General features: G+C 44.3%; 1 protein-coding gene across 4 annotated transcripts in view; it reads right to left on the bottom strand.

Moving 5' to 3' along the window:
- LOC124471294 (NACHT, LRR and PYD domains-containing protein 12-like) overlaps positions 1-20101 on the bottom strand; it is a 99706-nt gene that overhangs the window by 14486 nt on the left and 65119 nt on the right. For all 4 annotated transcript variants that reach the window (XM_047025739.1, XM_047025738.1, XM_047025741.1 and 1 more), the window contains 2 exons: positions 8466-8636; positions 7680-7850 (listed from right to left, as the gene is read on the bottom strand). In XM_047025739.1, coding sequence (XP_046881695.1) covers positions 7680-7850; positions 8466-8636 — 342 coding nt within the window. The remainder of the gene's footprint in view (positions 1-7679; positions 7851-8465; positions 8637-20101) is intronic.

Here is a 20101-nt window from a genome sequence, read left to right as displayed (position 1 = left end):
CCACGTGGCAGAGACCAAGGATACTCCCCAGAAGCACAGAGATATGCTCGCAGTTTTACCTACCAGTCATATGGGTCGTCGTCATCTGTCTCCTGAGACATACCAGAATTCTTCTGCACGCCAGAGTATGGACAATCACAGACAGGACTACTACGGACGTGACCGAGACAGACCACACTCTCCACACACGGAAGAGATGTCTAGAGATTACCAACACTACAAATTCTCACCTGATCGTCACCCAAACTACTCCAATGAAGACATGCCACGACCTCACTACGGCAGACCAAGTGGAAACCTCGCCGCTACAGCCCAAGTCCAGTAGGCAAGCGTGTCTCTTTCCGAGATGACAGGGGTGGTGATCAACATGACCACCATGACCATGGGTATCAGGATGACTATCGGCAGGGAAACTTCAACTAGCTGATGCAGTGGGGCATCCATCAGCTAGCCCCCACCTAGCCCCTTTCTCACATTGTGCATCGGTGCCACCTTGTGGCCAACAAAATACACTGCAAAATAATTCTGCTGTTACAGACAATGAAAACTGCAACACTTTCACTGCCTACGTCAGGGGAATAGTAGAAGGCTCTGACATGCATATGATGTTGGACACTGGTTCAAGCATTTCATTTATTAGTGAGAATATAAGAATGTCACTTCCATCATTGAACAGAAGGCTTATCCAAATCGGTAACAGGGCAACATTTGGACACACTTGGCACTGTGAACATTGCACCACGACCAGGCTAACTAAACTTACAGCATGAAGTTCAAGTTATTAGGAATGTTAGTCAGACTATTATACTTGGCTGGGACTTTGCAACAACATTGTGCAGTGCTAGATTTAGGCAGAGGTTTGTGCCACCTTCACAATCAAGATCTTCCTCTGCTGAAGACCACAGAAATGACACCAGACAGCTGCTCTGCCCATGTTACTGAATGCACCACCATACCTCCCCACTGTGAAATGCATTGTGCAGTGAAGCTGATGCCTGTTGCTGCTCATCTCTGTACACCTACGGGATACAATGGTCTCTTGGAGCCATACCACACAGACCTGGAGTGGGTTGCACCAACTAGTCTTTGCTAAGACTGTCATAAGTCCTAAGTCAGTCTTAGTTAAGAACGGTCTTAGGCCCATATCTAACGCCTGTTGCACCAACTGAATTTACGACCAGTCTTAACTAAGACTGGTGGTAACATGCGCGTTCATGAAAGTGCCCGTGGAATTCTAGAATGGAACGTGCGTTGCCATGATACCCATACATTTTTACCATGATGATACCAGGGATGCCAGACACCTGGCGGAAACGCTGCTTGACAGCGATTGCCTCGGCCTCGTTAGGCAAGTTGACATAATGCGGTAGGCGGCGACTCAGTGCCAGCGAGACCCTACGAATAACTCTACGAGCTGTAGATTTATGCACGCCGATCATGTCCCCCACGGTGTTTTTAACCGTTTGCATAAAACCTCAGTGCAATTAAAAACTGTAACGTTGGCGTCAGGGCAGCATTTCGGTCTGCCTGAAAGCGCAAATCGTCGGACAGTTCGTCCACTAGAGAAAAAATCTCAACCCTACTGAAAAGAAACCTCTGAAATAACTCCTCATCATTGTACATATCCAGCGGGTTAGTTCTGTCTCGCACTACTCTCTCACGTCTTAAAGCGCGTTCATTATACAATCTATAAATTAGACGCGCCATTGTTATAGGCTACTTGTTGTTTTAGCTGCACTCAACGGTTTTGTGAAAATTAGCCTCAACGCACCTCTCCACATATGCGGTCTGTGATCCAGTCACAAGTGGAAGACATGCTGGCACAAGACATAATCGAAGAGAGTCATAGTCCATGGGCTGCGCCAGTGGTTATGGTGCGGAAAAAGATGGAAATTGGCGTTTCTGTATTGATTACAGGGCGCTAAATTCAGTCACTGTCAAAGACGCGCACCCTTTGCCCAGAACCGATGACACACTAGATGCACTGGGTGGCTCTGCTGTGTTCAGCACCATGGACTTGTCATCAGGCTATTGGCAGGTCCAACTCGACGAACAAGACCAAGAAAAAACGGCGTTTACTACTGGCCGCTCTCTCTATCACTTCAAAGTCATGCCAATGGGATAAGTAAATTCACCCCCAACATTTCAACATCTTATGCAGCTTGTACTACAGGGACTGTCTTGGAAAACATGCTTAGTGTACCTTGACGATATAATTGTGTACAGTAAGACCTTCTCTGCCCATCTGCTGCAGTTGAAGGAGGTGTTTGAACGTCTCAGAGCTGCAAACCTTAAACTGAAACCGTCAAAGTGTGACTTTGTACAATCTCAGGTGACATTCTTAGGACATGTTGTATCTGCTTCAGGTGTGCAACCAGACCCAAAGAATATTGACAAAGTGAGGGATTGGCCAACACCTGAGAATCCTACTGAGGTTAGGGCATTTTTGGGACTCTGTTCTTATTACAGACGTTTTATACATCCGTTTGCCAAGATTTCACAGCCTCTACATGCCCTTACTCAGAAAGGAAAAACGTTTTCATGGACTGATGTGGAACAAGCAGCATTTGACACTCTTCGCCATGCCCTCACACATACTCCCATTCTGGCATATCCAGATTTCTCTAAAGAATTCTTGCTTTTTACTGATGCCTCTAACATCTCTATTGGATGCGTGCTCTCACAGTTAAATGATAGCAGCAGGGAACATGTCATTGCCTATGGTAGCCATACCCTCACATCAACTGAGAGACGGTGGTCTACGTTTGAGCAGGAACTGTGGGCCATTGTGTGGTCCGTACGCCATTTCCGCCAGTACCCTATGGGTCATCCATTCCGAATCATAACAGACCACAAACCTCTCCTAGGATAGAGGAAGATGGCCTTGGATGGTGATCCAACTGGGCGCAGAGCGAGATGGGCACTGGAAATCAACCCATATAACTGGACAATTGAACACAAACAAGGTCTTAAACACTGCAATGCTGACCCCTATCACGGCGTCCACGTAGGACCAAAGACAGTATGCCTATAAGGGAGACCGTATCTGTGAACTATGTGTCAGTTGAAACACAGAGGGCCTCATGTACGTACATTCGCAAACATAGTGTTATCAGCGCCATGGCCAACCCGCAGATTGCTCACGCTGTGATACTTCAGTTTACTTCGTATTTACGAAACATGCAAGTCATCGGGTAATCAGCGCCTTTCTCCGCCCACGACACCGCACATTGCGAGCATTTAAACGCGCAATTGAATGGGCCTCCTTCTCTGTTTCTATCATGGATCAGCCACCAAAGTCGAAACAGCGATGACTGTTTGAAATGATCCTGATGCCAATATTTGTAATGTAGCTAGGAGTTTAACAACTACTGGAATGGAATGTGAACGCTGAGTCGGAGATTTGATGTAATCTTTGATTTCTTCCAGTAACTGCAATATTGCATGACTGCTTGATCATCTGTAACGCGTAATGATTTTGTGTTCACTCAATTCAAAAAGTGTGATCCTTGTGGTAAAAAAGACCTTTGGCCTTTGTCTTCGTCTTGCCCGGTTACAGCTGCCATTTCACCAGGAGACATATGCGCATCCTGGTTTACGCCTGCTTTTAAAAAGGGCAGAATTTTCAACGCGACATAGAGGTGTGCTTTTACAGGTGTTTTTTGTACATACCGCGGAATACATAATTAGGCGCACTTAACGCATCCCATCCCATCTTTTTATGGGAAACTCCCACTTTCCCCCTTGACCCTCCCGTGAATGCATATGCATGACACAAAAAGCGCAATTTGCCATTTTCAGTTCCCGCGACAGGCAGTCTGCGCTTTAACCTCAGTGCACCATGTTTGTACATACCTCGCCATGCTTTTACGCGCAAATTGCAAAACAAATACGCCTGAAGTGGCCGCAAAAGCGTTAGTACATGAGGCCCAGAGTGTCAGTTCTACGACTGCGTCACCAGAACGTACTGCATTGACTTCGTCAGTACAGCCTGTCGCGGCTGACTCTGTGCCCAGAGACCCACTCTGTTATGACATGGACAGAAACACCCTTCAGGATGCCCAAAAGGAAGATCCTATCCTAAAAACTGTCAGTGAATGGGTCTTGAATGACACTAGACCACCCTTTTCACATCTGAAGGGCGAGCGGTCTGAGCTGCGCCACTACTGGAGAGAGTTTCCCAGACTTGTCATTGTGGATTCCATCTTGTGTCGTAGGGTTTGGCCCCCACCAGGTGACCCTGTATGTCAAGTGGTGGTCCCAAATAGGTTTCAGAATGAAGTTTTTAAGATGTTACATGGACATTCACTATCGGGACATTTTGGCAGCAATAGAACACTACAAAATGCAGTGACTCGGTGTTATTGGCCCCATATGAGCGCGGACATCACCCAGTGGTGTCTCCAGTGTACTGCTTGTGAGGCACGTAGGCCACCGATTCCACACCAGCAGGCCCCAATGCAAAACATAGTAACAAGTAGGCCTTTTGAGAAAATTGCTGCTGACTTCACTGAACTGCCACTCAGTCATAAAGGTAACAGTTACATACTGTTGTGATGGATTACTTTACAAAATATATGGATTTATATGCACTACCTAACCAAACAGCAACAACAGTCGCAAAATGCTTGTTTGAGGACTACATCAGTAGACATGGGGTACCACGCAGTCTGCACACAGATCAAGGCCGCCAGTTTGATTCGGATTTGGTCAAAGAGTTATGCAGACACCTTGGAATTCACAAGACACGGACAACCGCCTATCATCCTATGTCAGATGGTATGGTAGAGCGAGCCAACCGCTCTATTAAAGATCAGTTGGCCAAGTTCCTCTACACCAAAGGGGGTGAATGGGATGATCATCTACGCCAGGTTGAGTTTGCATATAATACAAGTGTGCATTCATCAACTAATCATACGCCTTTCTTTCTGACTCATGGTAGAGAAGCTCGTTTGCCAGCAGACATCATCCTTGGGGACTTGCCAATGGCTACAAATGCTACACCTGGAACCCCTGGTGAATATGCCACGGCTGTGAGACACAGACTTTATTCTGCATTTAACATGGTAGCAGACAACATAGCTATGGCAGGTGCTAAACAGAAGCATTACTATGACCGCCACATGAGGCACAATGCTTATGAAGTAGGTGACCTGGTGTGGGTCAATCTTCCTGCACTTGCCAGACAAAAGTTATCTCCCAGATGGACTGGACCTTTCAAAGTGCTGCAACGCCTTGACTCATCCTCAGGGGAAATTGGAGTGGATTACAACCTACAAGACCAACTGGACCCGAGGGTAAAACCTAAGGTGGTTGTGGAAGAAATTACGATTTCCTGTGTGCTTACATTATTCACTAATCAATAGAACTAGTCATTGGATTCTAGTTAGTATGTTCTCATTTAAGCTTGTTATTAATAAGAGTAGATTGTGTCTATGTATCAGGGTTAATAGATGTTCGGGGTCAGGAGAAAGTACTGGCTAAATGTTCGTTGTCATGACTACAAGGAGAGCTCCAACTATGAACTCTCTGTAACACTTTAGATGAGCTCACCAAATTCATAATTTATTAACCAATTTGTTAACTATTAGTTAACGGTGTGTTCACTATTAGCTGTTTATTGTTTATACAAAATGTATCATTAGTAAAGCATTAGTAAAGCTAAACCCTAACCAAAACTTAAACCCTAAACCTAAACCCTAGCCCTAAACCCGAACCCTAACCCTAACTGTGTGAATGTATCATTAGTAAAGCATTTGTTCACACAGTTAGGGTTAGGGTTCGGGTTTAGGGCTAGGGTTTAGGTTTAGGGTTTAAGTTTTGGTTAGGGTTTAGCTTTACTAATGCTTTACTAATGAAACATTTTGTATGAACAACAAATAACTAATGGTGAACAAAACCGTTAACTAATAAGTAACAAATTGGTTAATAAATTATGAATTTGGTGAGCTCATCTAAAGTGTTACCGAACTCTCTAGTCTGAGTGGTCATGTGTTGGGAGCTGTGAATCTCTTTCTCTGAGACTGTTGTAACGTCATTACTGCCTGACTGTCACTATCTATGTTTACATTCTTGTGCCCTATAAAAGATGGTCCTCCGGCCTTCAGAGCCGAGAGAGACATGGTTGAGACCTAAGCCTGGTGTTGTGTTGTCATTTTATTGTCAGAGGTCTGGTTTTCTCTCCCAATCTGCAGATTGATAATACTTATTAAAATCCAGAACTCAACTGAACTTAGTCACTCCGTTATGAAGAGAACAACAAAACACTTTCTTCATCATGGTTCACCATAATCGCCTAAAGCCCTACCGTTCACCATGGACTTGTAACTTGGCCCCCACTACTCCTGAGCACATCCAGGCTGAGCCCAATCAGGGTGTTGGCTCCCAGCTCATGGCCCTCTCAGCTTCACGGCCTTATGTCTATCGGAGCTGTGAGCTTGGGGCAAATGAGCCTGCATCGCCAACAATGGACAATGTCCCAGATCCTGTGGCAAACACACCTGCCATTGAAGCACACGCCCCTCAGGAACGGAGAACCAGATTAGGTCGCATTGTGCTCCCTCCTCAACGTTTTAGAGATGACACTTAAGGAATTTCACAACTGTTTTGTATGTTCACATATATTATAGGCCTACAACATTGTGTTGAACACAATTGTATTGTGTTCAGTTATACAGTTGAGTTTTGCCTAATTACCTGATTAGTTTTCTTTCAGAGCTTTATACTGTACCTGTCTTAAAGTGAACTTTCTGGATAAAGTGGAAATACCAGTAGATTGGGATGTTATAGGTACACTGCGGTAGGGCCCAGCATGGATAGTGACAATTTATGGCAGAACACAGTATAATTGCATTTTGTGGGATGTTTTGTGTGTGTGTATGTGTTTTTTTTTCTTCTTCTTCCCCCCACAGGCTCCGTTTGTCACTCTTATGTTCATAATTGACGTGCATTAGCTAAAACGAGGACGTTTTATTTTCTGGAGGGGGAAGTAGTGTAAGAACTGTAATACCCATAAGGCTTTGCGGGGAATTGGGGGGATATACTAGAAAGCAAGGAAAAGGAGAGGAATTCGTGGTGGCTGGAGTTTGTGTAAAAGTCTTTTCAGTTCGAACTCGTGTGTCCGTGATTCTTTATACATCTACTACACCAAGAACCTATTCCCGGAGAGATCAAGGTTTACACTACGGTGAGCAGGCCATCAGGAAAATAAATGGGTCACAGCACAGAAATGCAGACAGATTGTGGACATTGATTATTGGCATGCAGAACACGCGTCCAAGCAAGTGCTTCCCTGCCCCCACCTCATTGGCCTAATGTAGGAGTTGGTAAAATACTCTACACCTTGTTTTGTCATAAGGGTCAAACATGCCTGCTATTATATTTAACAGCAGTGAAAACCTTCAAATTGTTTTTTTTTACCCAACTTCAAATGTCTTACTCTTCCTAGTGACCCCAACATTCGTAAAATGTAAAAAAGTTATCACATCACAACAACCACAAAGACACACATGTCCACAGAGGGACAGTGATATCATGTGTGCCACTGATTTAGATTACAGTCTATAAAGGTGCTGCAGATGATAGTCCCTCCAGTTCTCTTTGATTAAGCCAAATCAACCATACAAATACATTACGGATTATAACTTTACTATTGTCTCATGTAGAACATAAATACAGACCTCAGTGTCTCCAGCTTGGAGAGTGGATTCCCCAGTCCAGCAGAGAGCAGCTTCATGCCGGCATCCTTCAGATCATTGTTACTTAGCTCCAGTTGTCTCAGGAAGGAGGCTGACTTCAGAGCTGAGCTCAGAGAAGCACAGCCTTCCTCTGTGATGTGACAGCCTGACAGCCTGTAGAAGGTAATCATGATATGGATTACAGACACTACTGTCTTCTAGAGGTAGAAATAAAGAATATCAGTCTGATCATTTCCTATGGGTGTTATTTATTTATTAATGTCGCCCAGCAGTGAAATGTACATCTCCATATTTATGCAAGGTCAAAGGCACCAAAGCTAAGATCCGAGTGAAATCTGAAGCCCCCAGAACAAGTGACCAATTGTGTTATGAGTAAGATCAGAGACTATCTGTAATTACCAATAGAAAAATAACACATGAAAATAGGTGAGCACTATATAATTGCATGCCTGAGGAGTTAAAATCAGTTGGGTTGCGGAACCTGCTCACGTTTATTTGGATTTTTGTCATCTTGTAGACCAATAAAGCCTTTGCATCAAACTTTGCTGAGTTCCAGTGCCATTTTTTGAACTTTGAAGATTGATTGAAGACTTTGAACATTTTAAACAACAGCACAAAAGCTGCCAGAGGCAGAACTCATTGTCCAGGTAAATGTACAATAATTGATGAATAGTATATCTTAACCCCTGTGTTGGAGCCATTATACAACTAAAAATACATTACGGATTATAACTTTACTATTGTCTCATGAAGAACACAAATACAGACCTCAGTGTCTCCAGTTTGCAGAGTGGATTCCCCAGTCCAGTAGAGAGCAGCTTCATGCCGGCATCCTTCAGATCATTGTTACTTAGCTCCAGTTCTCTCAGGACGGGATTTGACTTCAGTGCTGAACTCAGAGAAGCACAGCCTTCCTCTGTGATGTGACAGCCTGACAGCCTGTAGAAGGTAATCATGATATGGATTACAAACACTATTATCTTCAAGAGGTAGAGATTACATTTACATTACATTACATTTATGCATTTAGCAGACGCTTTTATCCAAAGCGACTTCCAAGAGAGAGCTTTTCAAAAGAGCATAGGTCACTGATCATAACAACGAGGTAGTCCCAAACATTGCAAGCAGCCAAAACATGAAGCATACATTGTGAAAAAGCTAAACAAGTGCCAAAAGGGAAGACCCATTAGAGCATGCAGTTATACAAGTTACAAATTAAAACAACATGAACCACAAAAAGTGCAGGACTGTACCTGTAGAAGAACAATCAACAGTAAAATATTTCACAGCGAGTACAAGACTTAACTTCGTTATATCTAACCTACAAGAGCAACAAGTCACTCAATAAGAGTCATTGTGATCCTGGAGGAAACTGACTAACAAGTCGGAAGGTCAGTACCAGGGTCTTGAATCTGATACGGGCGTTGATGGGTAGCCAGTGGAGAGAGATGAGGAGCGGGGTAACATGGGAGCGTCTGGGTAGATTGTAGATTGCGTTCTGAATCCTCTGAAGAGGGTGGGTTGCGTATGCTGGGAGACCGGCGAGCAGCGAGTTGCAGTAGTCCAACTTGGAGAGGACAAGTGCTTGGACAAGCAGCTGGGTGGAGTGCTCAGACAGGTATCTCCTGATCTTCCGGATGTTGTAGAGGGTGAATCTACACGACCGGGAGACCGCAGCAATGTGGGCCGTGAGGGAGAGCTCGTCATCCATGATAACCCCAAGGTTCCTGGCAGAGGATGAAGGGGTCACCGTCGCAGATCCCAGGGTGATTGAGAGGTCGTGGGAGATGGAGGGTTTGGCCGGGATGATGAGAAGTTCTGTTTAGGTGAGGTTCAGCTGGAGGTGGTGCTCGGTCATCCAGGCGGAGATGTCTGCGAGGCGGGCCTCAATCCTAGCTGAGATCCCCGGATCGGTCGGGGGAAACGACAGGTACAGCTACTAGTAAACCGAACAGCTGTTTGGCCCTAGCCCACGCTAAATAAAAGAAAGGCAGGCCACAAAACAATAGTGACTGTCTCTTTTGAAACCCAGACGTAACAGAAAGAACAGGCGTTAACCTGGTCTTAACTTCGAATGCTCCATCCCCAACCCCCTCAGAATCAGAAGGGATTTTATTCGCCATGAATGTTTGCACAGACAAGGAATTTACTTTGGTAGGAAGGTGCATACATTAAACATATAGGAATCTTGAAACTTAAATATGTGGACTAACTATACAAAAGGAGCAAAGTCGAGCTAATACTAAGGGGATTTAAAATAAAATATAAGTAGCCATAATTTACAATCTAACCTAACCTTCGCCAACCACCAGAATTCCCGGCATCCGAACATTCCGGGCATTCCTGTTGATGGCAGACAGCAGGTTGATTGGCATGTCGGACCCCGCGAACACTGCTGGTAAACAACCAACTAACAGCCTAACATTTAACACACGTCTTTCTGTATGGGTCGCTACACTGTGTTGGGACTTAAACAGCTAAGATTCCTTGATGAGATGCCTTATCAATCTATTAACGTTATAAAAGATGAACACTGCAGTCAGATAGCTACCCTGTTTGCTATTGTATAATGCCTGTTTGTAGTGTATTTCAGAGTAGGCCATGATCTAGTAACTTGAAGGCTGGTAGTTGATTGAAGATAATAATGGGGATATGTTTAAGATTGAGATTGGACTCAAATGTGGATAATTGGATGTGTAGGCCTATATGTTATTTTTGCTTAGGGTTCACTTCAAACATTAAAAGAAGGTATGAGATAGCAGACTTCTTTAAAAAGCTGAGCAAACAGGATCAGGTGGAAACAGACCCCAGTCCTTGCACCACCCCAAGACCTCAGAGCAGCTCCCTCCCCGAGTCTACAGGCACCAGGTCAGAGCATACTAGGCAGTCAGTCACCAAGTTTAGCTTGTGCTTGTAGGCCACACATGTAAGCCTACACAAAGGTTTTTTTCCGATTAAACCTCACTTTAAAATGTTGGTTCTTGTTTTGATGGCTGTGGCATTTTTTGTGTGAGTATACACTAATAGTTATGTTTTAATGTAAAAGATTCATAAAAGGGTCTAACCTCTAACCTGGTTAGACCCAGATTATATATACATGAAAACCGAGTGACCACAGTCTCTCCAGTTTGTGAGTACAGTACAGTGTGTGTAAGAAAGAAATGAATTGCTTTGGATAAAACCAAATAATTTCTCATCAGAAATCATATGAATAATGTATACTGCTTAGATGCCAGGCTAAGGTTACACACACATTTTCAGTCTTGGTCTGTGGACCCCCTGAAGTAGCCCTGGCAACCCCTTAGCCACCCCATATATACATGCATAGGACAAAATGGCCGCCGGAGTAACACGGCATGGTGCAGGAGTCTTGTCAAAAGTTTTCTCGGATTAAACCGGAGATCTACCAAACCAAAGACGGTAAAGTCATAGTTGAGGATGAACTTTTGAATTTTATTGTGGTTAAACTGCGAACTTTGAGCCACGATGACGTTGTTTCGCTTGCTACAAGCAGCTTCAGTTCTGAAAAGATTGAGGCTTTTAAGACTGTGTTGTCAGAACTCTTCCCAAACAGCATACGCTGGGTAGTGCATAGAGGACAAAAGAAGGACATTAACAATGTCAAAATGTGCCTCCAAGTGGTCAATGAATGTGGTCAAGATATACCAAGATTTGTGTCACATTTCCTGGATGAACTACCTGCTGTTTTATATAACAACATGGACGTGTCAGCGCTTCTCTGCAAAATGCTGCAAATAAACGCCGATATTGACTACCTAAAAAGAACAGTTAACTCTCAGGTAGCAGCCAGTGAAACATTGCGGGTGGTTTCTGCAACCCTTGACGAACGTCTGACTGCCGTGGAAAAGCCACCAGTCCTGGGCGCTTTGGCCTCAACGACCTTCCTCTATGCTGCGGCGAACTCACCGGATCCCTTGGTAGGCCCTTTGACTTTGGCGGGGAAGCCCCTAGGCCCTGAACCAACCTCCTCCATGGCTAATGGTAGACCATTACCGACAACCAGTGAGACCGACAGCAGTCAACCAGCCCAAACCGTGGATATAGCCCAGAAACAAGCACAGTCCCCTGCATGGAGCAAGGTGGTTAAGGGGATGGACGTTGATTGAAGCAGCTACCTGAGACCTCTGCCCTCCGCCCTACATCTAGCAAAGTGATGACTCCAGCGAGGCATGTGAGAAAGAAGACCGGCATAATCGGGACTGGTGTGGTCAGCAACATAGTGGCTGTCAAAACAAAGATGGTGAGTGTATTCGCAACCAAGTTTGCTCTCAATTTGGCTGTCAGCACTCTATGTGACTATTTAAAAGAGAAACTGAAACGGAAGGTGAAGTGTCGAAAAATTGAGACGACACAGAGCATATTTAGCTCCTTTTGTGTCACCGTCGAATGCAATGATGTTGCAGAGATGTATGACCCACTGCTCTGGCCCTCAGGGGCCTTTGTCCGACGTTACTATGAGCCTCGTCGCGTTAAAGGAGCAGTCGGAGGCCCGTCTAGACCAGAGCAAACCCCCCGCTCTCAGGGTACTGAGCTTCAGCTCAGTCATGATGCTGGGGTGAATGTAGGCCTATCTGTAGAGACCAGGGAGACAGACACACCGGCCAGCTGCCCTGATGGGTCCGTAGTAGATCATTAATGTGGGTCGTATCCTACAACGCTCGTGGCCTCCGAGTAGGACAAACTGCTGCTGATAGATCAAGATGTTTGGTGGTGGACACATTGCTGGACGAGAGTGACATTGTCTGCCTTCAAGAAACCTGGATGGCCAAGCAAGATCTGGACAAATTGAACACCCTACACAAGAACTTTCATGGTGCTGGAGAGTCCGCTACCAATCTCAGCATGAGAATGGTTTGTGGGAGGATAGCTGGTGGTGTAGCTATACTGTGGAACATAAAATATGACCCAATGGTAAAGGTGGTGCGGCTTAACGTTGACTGGGCTATTGGGTTGGAGTTTAATCATAATTATTATTTTTTTTACTATTTTAAATGTGTACACACCATATGAATCCTATGACCATGAGGATGAATTCCTGAACAGGTTAGCTTTTATTCAGTCCTTCATAGAGGACAATAGTTCATCTTGTGTCTATGTCATGGGTGATTTTAATGCTGACATGTCAGATAAGTGTTTATTCGCACAACATCTGCAGCAGTTCTGTAATGAAACTAAATGAATTATATCAAGCGTTATTGCCTGATACAAGTTTTACCTATGTAAGTGAAGCTTGGCACACAACTTCCTGGCTAGACCATATTGTGACCACAGCTAATGTTCATGACTCACTGGAAAGTATAGAGATATGTTATGGGCTGGCCACCACTGATCACATACCAGTTGCTATGCTGCTAAATGTTGAGAGTACCCCTGTTGGCCAACAAGGGTAATGCTGCTCCCTCAAGAACTGGACTGGTCAAAATTGACCAAAGAGGTTATGCACAGATATTCTCTATTAACTGACAGCTTACTCAGTGATGTTGAATTGCCTAGGGATGCCCTAATGTGCACGGATATGAACTGCAAGGACAAACATCATGCTGAAAATCTCTGTGCCATGTATGATGATATTGTCAAATGTCTTTATGCTTCCAGTGAACCTTTTATTAATCACAAGAGTAAGGTCCCTTACACACGGCCTGGCTGGAATGAGTTTGTGTCTGAGCAACATGTTCAAGTTCAAGTCTTTTATTTGTCAGGTACACAGAACAACACAAGGTCAGACTGGGCACTGAAATTCTTAAGACAAGACAACGCAAGCACCTGGCACAACATAACATATAAGTACACTGAATATAAAGGTATCTCTGCAGACTTGATAGTTAGATCAGTAGATATGTATGATATGTATGATTCCATCCGCATGCTAGACAACAACAAAGGTTGTGGTATGGATTGTATTTCTGCAGAGCATCTAAAAAATGCCAGTTATAGACTCAGTCCATTTCTAGCCATGTGTCTGGAATTATGGTTCATGGTGTTTTACCGAACTCTATTATGTCAGTGCTGTTAGTGCCTGTTGTTAAAGATAAGGCTGGTAAACTGAACAGCATAGACAACTATTGACCCATTGCATTGGTTAGTATCTTGTCTAAAGTGTTTGAGAGAATTATTTTAATGAAATTGGAAATGTACATTCTGACTGCAGACAATCAGTTTGGTTTTAAAAGAAAACATGGTACTGATGTCTGTGTCTATGCTCTGAAGGAGATTGTCTCTAGGTACACAAGTCTTAATTCATCTGTATTTTTATGCTTTATTGATGCTTCCAAAGCTAACAATCTAATTTGTCATGAAAAACTGTTTATGAAGCTGCTAGCGAGAGGTGTCCCTAAACCTCTAGTGAGGATTTTGGTGTTCTGGTATGCCAATCAAACTTTTCATGTTAAATGGAACAATCTTGTATCAGCTCCTTTCCATGTTGGTAACGGAGTTCGACAAGGAGGAATTTGATCTCCCTTTTCGTTTAATGTGTATATGGACGACTTATCAAGCCAGCTGAATAAGACAATACAGTCTGTCTTGTATGTGAATCTATTGTCAATCATCTGATGTACGCAAATGATCTGGTCCTACTCAGCCCATATAGTGCTGGGCTGCAACAGACGCTGAGGGTGTGCTCTCAGTATGGCACAGATCATGATATAAAATATAATGCAAAGAAAAGCCCCATATTGATAGTCAGAAGTAATCAGAACAGGAAATTAACCTTCCCTACCTTTTATTTATCTGGCAGTCCCCTTGGTGTTTGTGAGGAAATAAAATATCTGGACCATGTCATTTCTGATGATTGGACAGATGACAACGATATATATCGACAGCACTGTAAAATATATTCTCAGGCCAAGATGTTATTAAGGAAGTTTTCTATGTGCTCAGATTCAGTTAAATGTTCCCTGTTTAGAACCTACATAACACCATTGTACACTGCTCATTTGTGGTCTATGTACAGGAAAAGGAGTATACAGAGACTGAAAGTAGCTTACAATGATGCTTTTAGATTGCTACTTAATGTGCCTAGGTGGCATAGTGCTAGTCAGTTGTTTGTGTCTAGGCACGTACCAACCTGTGAGGCACTCTTGAGACAACTGATGTATGGTTTCATGTGTCGACTGGACAAGTCTGAGAACTGTATAGTAGAGGCTCTGGTCAACCCTCTAAAGAGCTGCTATCGATTTACTTCGAACTTAAGACGACATTGGCACAAAAGTCTTCATACTTTTTAATGCACTGTATTATCTATGTTTTATCTTTTTGTTTTTCTCTCTTTTTTATAGCTCTATGTCTGTTATTTTATATGGAACTTGGCGTCTGAAATAAAGATTGATATATATAAAGTCTGGTTCCGCCACTGCAATCAGGGAGGCTGGCACTGTCTAGGTGTTTAGGGTTACATCAAGAGCACTGAGTTGGAACTGATTATCTGTGTTCAACATCCATTTGCACATTTTATTTCCATCTCTTCTTAATGCACTCTGGTAATATGTTTTGCTTAAGATCTATATGTATGTAAAATGAATGTGTTTTCATAGTGGTTAAACTGTAAGCTCCTTTGTTTATTGTTGGAATGTTCTGAGACTAGTTAGGTCAAGAGAGGGGATGAAGGATTTACAGGTATGTCTGTTTGACCAAAGACCCTGGAGGATGTGTGTAGCATATTATATGGCCTGTTATCTAAGATTGTTGATACAATGGAGATTAGTTTGACCCAGGGGATCCATCTGGAGACATGAAGTCTGGGTGATTTTTGGGTCATTTTGATGTTTTATGACACCCTGACTTGTTGCAGGAGAATCCTCATCACCTGGGGGAAGGAGCTTTCGGACATCAGGTTCTGTGGCTGTTGTTTCAGCTGTCAACGTGAACCTCAATTTACTCTTGAATAAATTGACCACCTTCAACTTCTCTGAACATGCTATCGGCTGGTTTGCATCATATCTGGAGCATAGAGAGCAACGTGTTAGAATAAACACTCAACGCCACTACAATTCATATCTGTTTAGTGTTTTGCACCTCCCTGCCACAGGTGCTAAGTGAGTTTAGTTTACATTTGAATAATGTCAGTAGAGGAGAATGGAGCTGCTGCTGCTGCCGCCGCCGCACGGGTCCCTCAGAAGGCTCGAGATGTTCCTCTGCCCCCGCCATTTCCGAATGATGGAAGTGAGTCTTTCCAGTTGTGGGCCAGACGTTACGAGGTCATTCAGGAGGCTACAGAGACACTGGTGTGAATCTGGATGCAGTAATGGCGACAGAGTTGCCCACTAGATTACCGCCTGCACTTTTCATTGTCTGGGATCATTTGCCCTCTACAACACCACGTTCGTTTGCAGCAACAAAGATAAAGTTGCAAGATACTTTTGGCAGAACGGACATAATGGCGTCCTTCCAGGCTTTTACTAACTCCCGTAGTAGGAAGCCCAATGAGGCCATGGAAGTGTATGCTGCTGATGTATGTAGACTAGTGAAAGAGGCTTTTCCAGACTTTGAACCAAATGCTGCAGAATATATGAAACTCACACGTTTTCTGGCAGGGCTGGATCAGGAACTTCAAATTAAGTGTCATGAGAGAGGAGTAAAAACATTCAAAGAGGCTTTTGATATTGCCACTCAAGCAGAGCGTGCCCGGCAGGCTGCTAAACTTATGCCACCAACTACCCCTCATGCAAACAGCTGCGGTGCCACAACCCTGTCAGTCAACACAATCTCAGACAGTACTGCACCTTTTCAGAAAGTTGTTCAAGATTTCACCGACACCGTCAGACACTTAAGCAAAGATCTAACTGACCTAAAACTGACACTTAATGCCCAAACCCTGACATCACGCCACCATGCCTACTCACCAAACCGTCATCAGAGGTCCCCTTCCCCACGTGGCAGAGACCAAGGATACTCCCCAGGAGCACAGAGATATGCTCGCAGTTTTACCTACCAGTCATATGGGTCGTCGTCATCTGTCTCCTGAGACATACCAGAATTCTTCTGCACGCCAGAGTATGGACAATCGCAGACAGGACTACTACGGACGTGACCGAGACAGACCACACTCTCCACACACGGAGAGATGTCTAGAGATTACCAACACTACAAATTCTCACCTGATCGTCACCCAAACTACTCCAATGAAGACATGCCACGACCTCACTATGGCAGACCAAGTGGAAACCTCGCCGCTACAGCCCAAGTCCAGTAGGCAAGCGTGTCTCTTTCCAAGATGACAGGGGTGGTGATCAACATGACCACCATGACCATGGGTATCAGGATGACTATCGGCAGGGAAACTTCAACTAGCTGATGCAGTAGGGCATCCATCAGCTAGCCCCCACCTAGCCCCTTTCTCACATTGTGCATTGGTGCCACCTTGTGGCCAACAAAATACACTGCAAAATAATTCTGCTGTTACAGACCATGAAAACTGCAACACTTTCACTGCCTATGTCAGGGGAATAGTAGAAGGCTCTGACATGCATATTATGTTGGACACTGGTTCAAGCATTTCATTTATTAGTGAGAATATAAGAATGTCCCTTCCATCATTGAACAGAAGGCTTATCCAAATCGGTAACAGGGCAACATTTGGACACACTTGGCACTGTGAACATTGCACTACATCCAGGCTCACTAAACTTACAGCATGAATTTCAAGTTATTAGGAATGTTAGTCAGACTATTATACCTGGCTGGGACTTTGCAACAACATTGTGCTGTGCTAGATTTAGGCAGAGGTTTGTGCCACCTTCACAATCAAGATCTTCCTCTGCTGAAGACCACAGAAATGACACCAGACAGCTGCTCTGCCCATGTTACTGAATGCACCACCATACCTCCCCACTGTGAAATGCATTGTGCAGTGAAGCTGATGCCTGTTGCTGCTCATCTCTGTACACCTACGGGATACAATGGTCTCTTGGAGCCATACCACACAGACCTGGACGGGGTTACAGTAGCACGCACACTTGCAAGAGCGGACAATGGTTTTACAGTTGTGCGTGTCCTGAACCCTACAAACACCCCCATTGTGCTACAACCAGGTATGCAGCTAGGACAGTTCACCCCTGTAACGGACAATGAAATCAGTACAGCTGCTCCGACAGTTTGTCAGGTATCACCAACATCTCCACAGTCTTTGCCATTTGACGTGAAGTGTGGCAGTTTTACAGATTCTCAGTTTTCTGAACTTTTCAGTAACTTTGTTACTGTCATACACTGATGTGTTCAGCAAGACTCCAAATGACTTTGGAAGAACTAATTTAGTCAAACACAAAATCAATACAACGTCAGACTCACCAATCAGAAAGCGTGCCTACCGCACCTCTCCACATATGCGGTCTGTGATCCAGTCACAAGTGGAAGACATGCTGGCACAAGACATAATCGAAGAGAGTCATAGTCCATGGGCTGCGCCAGTGGTTATGGTGCGGAAAAAAGATGGAAATTGGCGTTTCTGTATTGATTACAGGGCGCTAAATTCAGTCACTGTCAAAGACGCGCACCCTTTGCCCAGAACCGATGACACACTAGATGCACTGGGTGGCTCTGCTGTGTTCAGCACCATGGACTTGTCATCAGGCTATTGGCAGGTCCAACTCGACGAACAAGACCAAGAAAAAACGGCGTTTACTACTGGCCGCTCTCTCTATCACTTCAAAGTCATGCCAATGGGATTAGTAAATTCACCCCCAACATTTCAACATCTTATGCAGCTTGTACTACAGGGACTGTCTTGGAAAACATGCTTAGTGTACCTTGACGATATAATTGTGTACAGTAAGACCTTCTCTGCCCATCTGCTGCAGTTGAAGGAGGTGTTTGAACGTCTCAGAGCTGCAAACCTTAAACTGAAACCGTCAAAGTGTGACTTTGTACAATCTCAGGTGACATTCTTAGGACATGTTGTATCTGCTTCAGGTGTGCAACCAGACCCAAAGAATATTGACAAAGTGAGGGATTGGCCAACACCTGAGAATCCTACTGAGGTTAGGGCATTTTTGGGACTCTGTTCTTATTACAGACGTTTTATACATCCGTTTGCCAAGATTTCACAGCCTCTACATGCCCTTACTCAGAAAGGAAAAACGTTTTCATGGACTGATGTGGAACAAGCAGCATTTGACACTCTTCGCCATGCCCTCACACATACTCCCATTCTGGCATATCCAGATTTCTCTAAAGAATTCTTGCTTTTTACTGATGCCTCTAACATCTCTATTGGATGCGTGCTCTCACAGTTAAATGATAGCAGCAGGGAACATGTCATTGCCTATGGTAGCCATACCCTCACATCAACTGAGAGACGGTGGTCTACGTTTGAGCAGGAACTGTGGGCCATTGTGTGGTCCGTACGCCATTTCCGCCAGTACCTCACGGGTCATCCATTCCGAATCATAACAGACCACAAACCTCTCCTAGGATAGAGGAAGATGGCCTTGGATGGTGATCCAACTGGGCGCAGAGCGAGATGGGCACTGGAAATCAACCCATATAACTGGACAATTGAACACAAACAAGGTCTTAAACACTGCAATGCTGACTCCCTATCACGGCGTCCACGTAGGACCGAAGACAGTATGCCTATAAGGGAGACCGTATCTGTGAACTATGTGTCAGTTGAAACACAGAGGGCCTCATGTACGTACATTCGCAAACATAGTGTTATCAGCGCCATGGCCAACCCGCAGATTGCTCACGCTGTGATACTTCAGTTTACGTCGTATTTACGAAACATGCAAGTCATCGGGTAATCAGCGCCTTTCTCCGCCCACGACACCGCACATTGCGAGCATTTAAACGCGCAATTGAATGGGCCTCCTTCTCTCTTTCTATCATGGATCAGCCACCAAAGTCGAAACAGCGATGACTGTTTGAAATGATCCTGATGCCAATATTTGTAATGTAGCGAGGAGTTTAACAACTACTGGAATGGAATGTGAACGCTGAGTCGGAGATTTGATGTAATCTTTGATTTCTTCCAGTAACTGCAATATTGCATGACTGCTTGATCATCTGTAACGCGTAATGATTTTGTATTCACTCAATTCAAAAAGTGTGATCCTTGTGGCAAAAATCCTTTGGCCTTTGTCTTCGTCTTGCTCGGTTACGGCTGCCATTTCACCAGGAGACATATGCGCATCCTGGTTTACGCCTGCTTTTAAAAAGCGTAGAATTTTCAACGCAACATAGAGGTGTGCTTTCACAGGCGTTTTTTGTACATACCGCGGAATACATAATTAGGCGCACTTAACGCATCCCATCCCATCTTTTTATGGGAAACTCCCACTTTCCCCTTGACCCTCCCGTGAATGCATATGCATGACACAAAAAGCGCAATTTGCCATTTTCAGTTCCCGCGACAGGCAGTCTGCGCTTTTACCTCAGTGCGCCATGTT

Source organism: Hypomesus transpacificus, chromosome 9 (assembly GCF_021917145.1).
Source record: "Hypomesus transpacificus isolate Combined female chromosome 9, fHypTra1, whole genome shotgun sequence".
Classification (NCBI taxonomy): domain Eukaryota; kingdom Metazoa; phylum Chordata; class Actinopteri; order Osmeriformes; family Osmeridae; genus Hypomesus; species Hypomesus transpacificus.
This window is presented reverse-complemented; position numbering and strand designations above follow the sequence as displayed.